This window comes from Mustela nivalis (assembly GCF_964662115.1).
Source record: "Mustela nivalis genome assembly, chromosome: 5".
Classification (NCBI taxonomy): Eukaryota; Metazoa; Chordata; class Mammalia; order Carnivora; family Mustelidae; genus Mustela; species Mustela nivalis.
The window spans coordinates 13,740,199-13,752,596 of record NC_139024.1 but is presented as its reverse complement, the minus strand read 5'-3'; the positions used below and the strand labels follow the sequence as shown (position 1 = coordinate 13,752,596).

At 37.4% G+C, this 12,398-nt stretch overlaps 1 protein-coding gene across 1 annotated transcript; it reads right to left on the bottom strand.

The window, feature by feature from the left end:
* Positions 1-2,157: 2,157 nt before the first annotated feature.
* Positions 2,158-12,359, bottom strand: FBXO5 (F-box protein 5). Its single transcript, XM_082730029.1, has 5 exons — positions 11,552-12,359; positions 6,841-7,558; positions 5,330-5,420; positions 4,230-4,412; positions 2,158-3,078 (listed from the first exon to the last, which is right to left on the bottom strand). Exons 1-5 carry the CDS (start codon positions 11,646-11,648, stop codon positions 2,827-2,829), a joined length of 1,341 nt encoding a protein of 446 aa, XP_082586155.1. The 5' UTR covers positions 11,649-12,359; the 3' UTR covers positions 2,158-2,826.
* Between the last annotated feature and the right edge of the window lie 39 nt (positions 12,360-12,398).

Below are 12,398 nucleotides of genomic sequence, written 5' to 3'. Positions count from 1 at the left end.
AAGAGGAATTTTTAGATGTAAATAAATAGAACTATGTTCAAGGGTTGAAAAAGTCAAGATGTCAATCCTCTCCTAATCTAATAAATTAATAGATTAATTACAATCACCAAATTTCATCATGTATTTTTGTAAGAACTAACAAGGTAATTATAAAATATATGTAGAAATGCACAGGACCTAGGATACACAACTTAAAAAATAATTTCTTTGAAAGAAAAAGGATAATGTCACTGCCTGACTTCAAGACTTATTTTAAAGCTAGTTATCAAGGTCATGGATTTGGAGCTCGAGAGACAAATAGATCAGTTAAACAGAATAGTCCTGAAATACTTCATATTTATATAAAACTGATTTTTACTAAGATGCAAAGTCATTTCAGTAGAGAAAGTGTAGTCTTGCCAACAAATGGTGCTGGAACAGGGGGATACTTATTTGCCATACCTCTTATACTATATTCAAAATTTAACAAGTGCATCATAGACCTAAATGTGAAATTGAGAACTATAAAACTAGAGAAAGTATAGATATGTATGTTCTTAGATTAGGCACATTTTAGATATAACACCAAAAACATGATCATAAAAGACAAATAATTGGATAATTTGGACTTCATCAAAAATAAAAACTAAGGCACAGCTAAGAAAATGAGAAATAAGCCACACCCTGATATACCGCTCTTATCTAAAATATATATCCTCAACTACCAATAATAAAAGAACTCACATCATTTGACTATATACTTTACCAAAGAAAATTTATGGATAGCAAATATCATCAAATAAACATGTTATTAGGGAGATGTATATTAAAACAATGGTATGCTACTACACACCTCTTAGAATGACCAAAATTACAAAGACTGACTATACCAGGTGTTGTTGAGAACATGAAGTAAATGCAACTCCTATCATTGCTGGTAAATGTAAAACGTTATCTCTACTTTGGAAAGCATTTTGATATTTTCTCAAAAAGTTAAACATACATTTACCTATATAATCCAAACATTCCACTACTATTTTGAGAAATGAAAGCATACCACTTATCTTACAAACACTTGTATACGGTTTACAGCATTTTCATTTCTAATGCAAAACTTGGGGTGAGGGGAGTGGGAGGCAAATGTTCATTAAGAGGTGAATGTATGAACAAACTGGTATATCCAACAGGGTACTGCTTAGTAAGAAAAAGGAATTAAGTACTGACATACACGAAAGGGATGAATCTCAAAATTAATGTACTCTGACTTATCTCATTAATCCATTTATATAAAAATCCTAGAAAAGGCAAAATAATCAACAGTGGCAGACCAGTGATTACCTGGGAACTGACAGGAGGGATTATAATTGGACAGGAAATTTGGGGATACTTATGTTCATTACCTTAGCTGTAGCAATGGGTTCATGTATGTACATACACCAAAATGCCAAACTATACTTTGAATATTGTCTATTTTGTCAATTTTACCTCAGTAAGCTGCTTATGTCACTGCTAATTTCATGGGCAGTTTTATTGGATAAGTTACACCCATAAATCCATTTAAGATATATACTCTACCTCAGGCTTCCACTGAGATGAAAGGCAAAGGCCTTGAGAGTCTTTGCAGCTCTAGGTAGAGGATCTGAGTGAGGCTCACCCTTAAACTTTTAGGACTTTTGTCTGAGCTCAAACTCTCAGAATTTGTCCATATTCATAATTGAAACTAAAACATATTCAACTCTAGAATTAAGGAATAAAAAAAGTACATACCCTTGTCTTGGGCTCTTATTAGCACAAATGTTCTGAATGCAGTCAAAGATAACATTTTATTTTATACTACATATTTTTAATCTTTCTAGTATTTTTATATGGCTATTTAAGCCATAGTTTTAATTAGTTTAGTAACAGATGAATACATTATGATTTCTCATCATGTTCCTTGGTCTTGCCTTGAATCATCTTGGGATGCTTATTTCAAGACCCAACTTCACAACTAAAATACTGGGAGTGGAAAGAATATTGGGATCAGAATGGAACCTGGGAATGTCACAAGCTTCCCAGATGAGCAGACACAAATGGAACCAACTCAATGCCTTCATACATACAAATACAGTTTCTCAGTTTCCTAATCCGTTTCTAAGATTAATACGTTTATCAAAGTAAAAAGTTCACATGACTTAGTAAGCTTGTAACAATTTTATTCATAACAGGTACAAAATTTACATTTACACGTGTGTGTATATATATACACAAAAAATCTTTATTTTCTTCTTTGACATAAAAAACAATACAGAAATATTTACATATATACAAAAATATTAAAACATACAGACTTTATAAACAGGAAAAAGCAAGATTTCACAAAGAGTACTTTTTGGGAAATACACACACTGAAAAAGAGGATAAAGAAAGATGACAAAACACTTGAATTAATAGACTTAAGTTATTTTGATAGGTATTAATTTGGTAAGGAAAATAAAATGTCTCAAATGCTAATAGATGGTAAACAAGATATATTTTCTAGGTAAAATTACATGGCTTTCCTTTAGTGTAAAAATTGAATCAGTTTTATTTTATCCCTGAATCACAAATATCAGATAACTAGTTTTCCTTTTGTTTTTAAATATTAAAATTTTCTGATTTATACTAAATTTTAAACTTTTTCCACATTAAATTGTAAAATATTTTAAGAGGCTGTATATTCTCTTTACTCACCAGGGTGAAAAATCCCATGTACTACATTGATTTCAACACAAAATTGGAAATCAAAATACATTTACGTTTTTTAAATTAAAACCTAACATTTGCTAACTAACCTTCATGATTAAGTACAATTGATATAACAAGGTATCACAATCTGCGTAAATTATTCTTGCTTTTTTTAGTACCAGGCAGAGGACCTATTTTATAGTTGGCTTTTAGGGGTTTGCCATTCAAACAGTCTTTGGTGGTATGATAATTACATAAACACCTTGTACAATAATCAAACCCACAACCTTCTCGATTACAGATCGCCCGCTGTAAATAACAATCATATTTTGCTGGTGAATTACAGCGAATACAGGCTTTAAGGCTTTCATTCTCTTTTAAAGTCTTGGCAACCTAGAAAGAAAATCCATAAACAAATTTTAGTGAGGACTGAATGTAATTTAGGTAGAAATAAATAAGAAAGGTACCACTGAACCTTCCCCAATATATGAATAAAGGATCCATACCACACATAAAAGTCTTGCCCTTAAGGAACTCACTCTTCAATGAGTGAGATAATTATCACTTGTCAAGTGATCTAGTGGCTATTTCCTAATGCTACTTTTGAATACATTCTTTTATTTCATGAATGCTTACACATAAATGCCCTAACTTAAATGTCACCTTTACTGTGAAGTCTTCCTCGCGTCACTTGGGAGTTGGTTGCTCTTTCACCTCTAATTCTTTTTTTGAAAAAAGCACTTATCACATTATATGGCATTTATTTTTATGTAGCCATTGTCCATTCTAGATTACAAGACTATGAAGGGTGCCATGTTTTCTTATCCATGAATTACCTGACAGCAGATATTCAATGTTTTCTGAATAAAGTTAAATGTTATATTAGAAATTCCATCATTAACACTTAAGACAGAAACTTAAACTTCACTATGTATAATTCATACTTACTGACCAACATGAAGGTAGTTAGCAGTCAACATTTTATCTCAAATATGCACTTAGGCAAGATTATGGTTTCTTAAATTAAGCTTGCCAAATTATCCATGTGCAGAGTAGAAATTATAATACACATTGCCCAGTGATTTGAAGGTGCAATAGGAGGGCTTCAATTTCTGAAAGTTGGCCTTTATTCACGGAGTTCTATTCCTCAGATATCAAAGGCAACAATTTTAAAATGTATACTGAACAGTTTGCTAAGATATTTAAAATCAAGGTTTTCCTTGTATTTCCAAATTAGATCTCAACATCACTGAACTAACATAAACAATGTCAAATGGTATCTATATTCTACATAGGAAGACATCTTTGTGCACTTTCCTTATTTGATTACTTGAATTAGGAATTCAATTACTTGAAATGTTTTCTTGGTGGTCAACATTTCTGAGAGTAAAATGAAGGGGATAGAAGATAAAATCTCCATTAATAATTTGCTACTAGTTCTAATTATGCTATAATTAAATTTAAAGTTCTCTTTTCTTACTCTAAATCCTTTTAACAATTAAGTACCCCATAAGTTTCTAATTTATTGACAAACAAAAAATTACCTCAGAGAATTCACTGTGTCGACTGTAAGTAGAACCTTTCTGATCACCTGGATTGGATAACTTGGTTTGAGCACCTTTTTGGGGGTAAGTCCGAGCTTCGGATTTTTGAATACGAGCTAATGCAGTTCTGAACATAGTATATTCTCTTGTTGAAGCATGTGGTGAAAACTTAATGTTCTTTTCCTAATTAGAAGAAAAGTTTTAATAGGACTTAAGAATATTCTCCTTTATTTTCAACAATCAGGCATTTTTATTGTTTGTACATGTAAAAAAGAGCAAATGAGACTGCAAAAGATTTTTCCATACATCCAATTTACCTGCACATGCTTTAAATATAGCTACACACTATACATATAGACAATACTGACAGAAACTGCAAACCAGAAATTTTGAGAAAGCACTTTAAATACTCAGCCTACATAGCATTTAATACATCATTTATAAGGCACTAATGCCAAAACAAAGTCATTCTTTTCACCACCAATAAATGGAACATCATGTTTAATTAAGTCTCACATCAGTGTCATGAATGGATTCAAAATAACCTTTTAGATTAGAAAACTTTCCATTAATACCACCTTATCAAAAAAGAAACTGAACTTGGAGAACTTAAGCAATACTTGACTAAACTTATAGTAGCACCAAAATTTAGACCCAAGTCTGCCAACTGCTAGGACTGAAATTTCAAACATGTATTGATACTCTCAGAAACATCTCCAAATTTACCAAGTTCATTTGGGAAGGCAACTGAATTCCCTTCTGCACTGAAAATCTTCAATATGTTGAAAATTTAACTGAAAAAATACAAATGGCAATGAAGCTTAGCAACATGGTCAACTCTTATTATTGGAGAACTGACCAATTTTCCCTTTTAGACATGCCATTTCTAGGAAGAACTCAAGAAATAAATGACTAGGTGGGATTCCTTTCCCTTTATCTTTGAATTTTGTTTGAAGAGTTCTAGTGAAAAGCAGAAATGCTTTGTGGATGTAAAGGATTTCCAGATTATCTGTTATCTGTCCTATTTTCCCCTATTTGTAAAGGTAAAGAGCACTAGCTGTTATACTTCAAAATGAAAACATCAATTGCCAAAGACTTACAGTAACTCTTTGTATTGCTTTATTATACAACTGAAATGCCCCTTTATCATCTTCTAGAATCTTCTTCCAAGTTGTACTCACTTTAGACACACTGGAAAAGTAAAAGATTATAAAGGAAACAATTAAAGCATCACAAAGAGCTAAGAGGAATAAATATACTACAGAAACATTAACAGTGCGAAGAAAAAGAAATTTCTATTAGCAGAGCTACTCAAACTTGTTTGTACATTAGAATTGCCTGAGGTACTCAAGATGTAAGGATGCCCCAGGCCTAGACATTTGGGTTTAATTGGCTTAAAAAGAGGACTAGGGAGACAAACCGTAAGTGACTCTTAATCTCAAAAAACAAACTGAGGGTTGCTGGGGGAAGGGGGGTCAGTTATGGACATTGGGGAGAGTATGTGCTATGGTGACTGCTGTGAAGCGTGTAAACCTGGCGATTCACAGATCTGTACCCCTGGGGATAAAAAATATTGTATGTTTATAAAAAATTTAAAAAATTTTTTTAAAAAAAGGGACTAGGGTAGTTTTTAAAAGCTCCTTATCAAGCCAAATACATTCAGGCCTAAGAACCATTGCTTTGTACTTCCATTTTTGTCACATCTGCAAACACCAAATAAGTAGCTCCCATTCTATATAGGACACCATGTTAGCTTTGATATTAATAAAAGTTGTAGACAAATTTCAAAATACTATAGGACACACTGCTATCAGTAGACATCAATTTCAAAAATCCACTTTGTTAAAAAAAAGTACAACCTACATGTCAATTATCTCTCAAGAAGCTAGCCAACAATAAAAATCCATACTCCCTTTTATTTTGTTTTAGCTATATTTCAAAGACCAGCATAAAGTAACACCTGCAAAGAGTACCTATTAATTTTTTTCAAAAAGCCAAAAACAATCTGATTGGGCAGGGTCTACTCCAATAGTTCATATAATTAATTGTTACCTCATCCTAACTGATCTTTAGTGGAATGAGGAACGGTGATATAAAAGTTTTTAAGAAACAGTCATAATCAGATCCACTTGAGAGTTTCCATATTTTCACTGTTAAACCAAGGAAAGCCTACATTAAAAATGGCCTACAAACATCAACTATTTTTTACTTTCGAGTATGACAGAAGTCATAAAACCTACAGGTCTTACATACCATAACTAGGATGTTGTTTTATAGTTAAGAATATACGATATAGCTTACATATTAGAAATATTCAGAATTAAAAGGAACAAAAATCCCAGTTTAACAAAAACAGTTTCCTAAGCGTATAAATATGAAATGTGAAATAAATGGATTAAGTGTTTACTTTAAAAATTATCTTTCTTTCATCTTAGTGGCAGCTAAATGGTCAAATATCAGCCATTAGGCAGTCATTACCTCAATTAAACAATGCAAAAGGCTACCCTATTATGTCTTCCATAAAAGATGTTCGATGGTTTATACCAACACTCAAGTCTTCCAACAAAGATGTTCGATGGATTATACTAACACTCAAAGTAATCATACTTACTTGATTAAGTCCATATCATTGAGCTGTGTTAAAATATTTGCTAAAAGATGTCTAAGTCCCCTTCGAAAGAGTTCACTGAGAATATCTACACATTCCAGGCCCATTTTCCTGCCAATTATATTCTGTAGTTTAAAATTTTCACTGGATATAAATTCCTTCAGTTTCTCCCAATCTATTTTAGGATTTCGCTTGGCATTCTTTTTTAATGTTGAACAAACCATTTTTGCAAAATGAAGAGCCGGCAGCAAGTTTTTGCTGGGATATTGGTCAGGGCTTTGAATCTGTAGGCAGGACTGTGGACTGTCACTGAAATTTTCCAAGGGAAGGCTACCCTCTTCATGTTCATTGAAGCCACTTTGCTGGGAAAATGAAGAATAACCACTGTCTTCGTAAGGTCTACTGGTCTCTAGTTCTTCTATTTCATTTGAACTATTAAGTATTTGTTGCACATGTTGATTTTCCTTGTTGTGAAAGAGCTTGTTTTCATTTTCAGTTTCAAGTTCTACAACCTTGGGGCTCACAATTGGTGACCCAATATCTGATAACCTTACATAGTCTTCAATGCAGTCTTTATAAGAACCTTCCAAAAATGCAGGAGTGTAAGAACCTAGTCTTCCAGTGTCATCAGGCTTTAGCATATCAAGTCCAGAATGAATATGGTCATAGTTAAAATCACATTTCATTTTGACAGAAAGAGTAGAACTTTCTTCTTTACAACCTACAAAAAAAACCAACAAAAAACTGTTTAATGACAAAATTTTCCATACATTTCTACTTCTTAAATTGGGATACACAGAGGTATAATTACTTTGCATTCTTTTAGCACTATGTCTTGCCTATGTAGCTATGAAATTATCCCAAGTTTACTGAGATGTAACAATGAGGAAATAGAATTAACTCTTAGTAAGTACATACATCTTATTCTTAAAAGGGGACTTCAAAAGATGGCTTTTAGTGTATAATCGTAACATTTGACTTAGAGTCTCCAGCTGATTGAGTAAAAAATATTGGAAAAAGGGATTATTTAGCACCTATCTGTACTTATGGAACAAATAAGGAAATGTGATGCAACAAGTGGCATCTGAAGTCAAGAAATTCTTAAATACAAATTTGTATAAGATTTAGACATTAGCTATTATTTTAAGCCTTACAAAAAACTAGGAGTTAAGTAAATTTAAACACCCATCAGTTAAAATCTACCTGAACTCCCACAACTCCCATCTCTAAGTTTTATTCCGATCAGTGGTATGAGTTAGTCTGATTTAATTAAGGTGTTTGTCTACTCTGCCAGATAGTAAACTCAACCAAAGGGACACCTCCCTTTATCTCATCTAGTATGTGCTAGAAATAGAAACTCTGCAATTTTCAATTACTGAACTAAGATTTCTCATGACTAATTAACCAAAGAGCCAGATGAATTAATAGTTCAGATATTAATCAGAAGATCTGATAAGTAAGAACAATACTATAATCAGTAGAAGACTAGATATAAGAATGTGAGAGTGGCTGGGAAGAAAGATTGTATTACTGTTCAGTTTTAAATAACTGAGGAAGATATGACCTGAGCTGAAGGCAGGCGCTTAACTGACTGAGCCACCTAGGCATCCCTCCTCTTCTCATCTTTAGAACCCAGTTACTGGGAAACTGTTTGTTGTAGAACCCTTTCATTCAACACCACTCTTTGAATATGAACAGCTCTTTAAAATTTAGACTTAATGATGATTCAAACACCTTATTTTTTTTTTAAGTTTACAATTCCCATTTGATTTCAAACACTTGCTTCTCACAATCTTCTGATGTAGGATGAAGAGGTATTATTACCTTATGTTTTACAAAGGACACTGAAGTTCAGAAAGTAGCTTGCCCACATTTTGACATTGTAGTTGAGGGACAGATTACCCTCTTTTACTATAAATTCAGTGTTCATTCCATTATCTCACTTGGAAAGTGAGATAAAAGTATATAAAAAAAGTATGCAAGTATAGGTTCACAGATTGTGGGTTATAATCCAATATTGCCTTATTAATGTCTCTGCTCAAATGTTTCAGCTTTCACTACTGTAAGTTCATGTCCACTTGAAATACTTCTAGTATTTCATTTTTGGAGCATTTCTTACTTTCTGGCATGACAAGATGCTCTAGGCTCATCTTCTATTTTTCCTGTTCCAGGCCTAGAATCACTTATTTTTCCAAGAACTCTGGTTCCTTTTATTGGTTCCAAAATCTGGATCCTGGTTGTAGGTTTAGTTTTAAAATGTGAAATTATGTAATAGACTTTAAAGTTGGAGAGGTAGAATTCTAGGGTATGTTGGATTTATTCATTGTGTAATAAAGAACCTTGAGGGGTTGATTGAGTTGAGATATCCAGTTGACATTTTTAAAGATCATTGGCAACTGTAGAGAATGGACTGTAGGAAGGTACAAGTGGAAAAAAGAAGGCTGGTTAGTAGTATATATCATAGGTGTCCAGAGAGCTGATTAACTGATACTCGGATGACTGCAGTGGAAATGAAAATAATTGGGTGGATCTGAGGTCTCTTTAGGAGAGTCAACAGAACTTGCTGATGCTTTTTTGGATGCTGAATGAGAGAAAGTGAAGTAAAAAAATACCCTTGGTTTAAAATCTTGACTATCTAAGGTATAAAGTGTTATTTGCTGTATCAGGGAAAACTGAGGCAGTTAACTTTTAAAGCCTATTTTCCGTTCTATAAAATGGGGTTTAAGAACCTAAAACTGGACTAAATGTATGGCACAGTCCCATCACATATGGCATTTTTATCACATTTTAAAACCAAATATTTCATAATGCTCTTATTGCAAATCACAAATGTTTAAAAAGTAGCAAAATACCTTTCACACTATATTGCAGATTATATACTTTTTCTAAAAATCAGATCCAACTTCAAGTAAAAATATTTGCTTAGCCTTCTAACTAGCTTTGTGACATAAAATATTCAATTAGTTCCTTTCATTTTTTTTAAAATGGATACTAATATCTACCTCATGTTATTGGGTGAAGATTCAACAACCTGCATTTTTTAAAGCCCATTTACCAACACACTGTCCAATCATGAAAAGGTGGTATTACAGTTAACTGTACAAAAGTTTGACTTGCATTTAACTTTCCAAGTCAGAACAAATACTCCATATTAAAATACCGTAACTAAATGAACTACAATGCTTAAAAATATTTACAACTATCTGAATGTTAAATGATTAAGTTCTACAATCTGCAGTACCCATAACCACCATGTGCCCAACATTAGGCATGGCTATTCCTTTAAGAGTTTGAGACCTCAGAAGCTTGCAGCCATCTGCTGCAAATCAGCCATCTCTACAAGAAATTTTAGGAAAGCTTGCCTTCAAAAATTACCTAGATGCGATAAACTTTTAATCTCATTTTCTCAAATTTGTAAACAGGCAATGAAATTCTTAGAGATAGCAAACACTCAGAGGAGTGAGCTGGTAATACCAGACAACTGGATTAAGTAATCAAAATACCATTTCTTAAAACCATCAAGCTGTAGAACTTCATAGGGAGACTTAGGATTGAGGATCTTCTAGAAATAGATTTAACCTGTTAAAACTATTTTTCCTCCAGTCTCTTAAGACTCCTTTTCTAATGAAAGGAGCATCTTTCAGTGACTGCAAAATATCACAAAGTCGAATTGTTAATTTTTTAAAAATGTGGTACTTTCTGAGGAAAAATAAACGCATTTGGACCCCTTTTCAGACAGCAACAAAGAGGATAAAAATAACCGGTTTGAGTGCCTTCCACTCTAACCGGGTTTGGGAATAGAGGGCTATGTAGTGCTTCAGGAGAGCAGGAAAAATCAGCAAAAAACAAAACAAAACCATCCTTCCATTCTGAGAAAGTCAGCCTCAGAAGGCTAAACTCTCCGTTTCGTATTAAAAAAATGCTTCCCGCACCCCCCCCCCCTTTTGACCCCAGGCCTTGGAAACGAGTTACTGGGCAAAGGGAAAATTGGAAAGGGTGGGGGGGAGATGTTTTTTGTTTGGACAGCCCTGCACAGCCTGGCCCGACGAGGGGGTCCCTCCATTTGGCGGGAGTGGGTAGGGGAAGACCATGGAAATCCTGAGGGGTCGGAGAGGTGGCCCCTCAGGGCGCGGGCCGGGTGGAGGAGGCGGGAGATAAGCGAGCAGGATCTCCCGCGCCCGCCAGCAGGAGTGAGGCGGCGAAAACCCGGGGAAATTGCCCGCAGACCCCAGGGTGCGGGGTAAACACGGCAAAAGGGCGCAGGGAGTAGGGCTTAAGCACCTGGCCAGACCCCAGGGGCCGGGGGCTCGCGAGCCCTGTCAGAGCCCAGGCCCCAGGGTGGGGGAGGGGTGGGGGCATTTGGCGCCTCTTCAAGCGGGGTGGGGACAAGGATAGGTAGATCCTGCCAGGGGAAAAGGGCGCCCCGAAAGGCCGAGCCCTTCACCTTCTTTGGAGCTGACGTCCAGGTTCGGCCTGGAAAGGAGAGACCCGGGCCCGCCACCCGCCTCGGCACTGAGGGTCTCCCCTCCCCGAGCCCCAGCCTTTTCCCCCCCTCCCCCGCCTCAGGAACCGCCACCGACGCCCGCTCGGCTCCGCCCGGCCCGCCGTGGGGCGCACACAGGACTCGGAAGGGGGTCGGGTTCGGTTGCGGCCGCCCCCCAACCCCGCACTCCCTTTCTGGGCCGCGTGCCCCCCGCACCCTCTCCTCACTCACCGTCTGAGGAGCGAGGGCGCCCGGCGGCTGTCAGGGCGCTGCAGCGGCAGGAGCTGGAAGGGGGCCGTGGAGAGCAGCGGCAGGGGCGCTGGCTCATGCCAGTGGAAGTGGGGTCGGCCTCAGGTGAGGAAACAGCTACCACCGCAGAACACCAGGCCGTCCGCGTCACAGAGCTGTATCTCCTAAAAGGCGCCAGCTGGTACTTTTAAAATCTTTGAATTTGGTGCCCAAATCCACACGGCCCAATGGGGTGCGTGGCTCGCACGCGCGCTCCAATAGGAAGGCGGTGGGAGGGGGTGTCCTCACCCACGCCCAATTGGAGGCTGCCGAGGCGGGGCCCAGCTGTGAAGCCCAACCTCCCTCCTTCTTCCCGGCTCCGCGCGTCCGGAAAGATGCTGCGGCAGGGGGCGGGCCGAGGGGAGAGGCCTCCGAGCGCGCGGAGACCGCGGCCAGGCCGCACGTGGAGATAGCCTACCACGCATGCGTGAACCCGCCAAGCTTCCTTCCGTCTCGGGAAGAGGTTTTCTCCAAGTCCTAATTTCATCCTGAAGGCAGCTCCGGCTTCTGTCCGAAGATCTCCAGTGGGTACAAAGGGTAGCCGACTTTCTTCCATCAGCACACAAGCGGGTGTTTGGTGAGCGGCGACTCCGGTCGTCCGGGAATCCAGACTTTCCGGAAGACAAGCCCACCCCCCAGCCCTACTTAGCCCGCCTCTCTAGGATTTAGGCGCGCTCCTCTCTCCCCTTCAGTTTCGCCCCACCCTCTGCCCTGTGCGTCTGCGCAGGCGTCTGTGGCGGGCCGTGGCTGCGGAGTTGGCGGGGTGGCGCTTGCGCGCTAGGGACCCCCG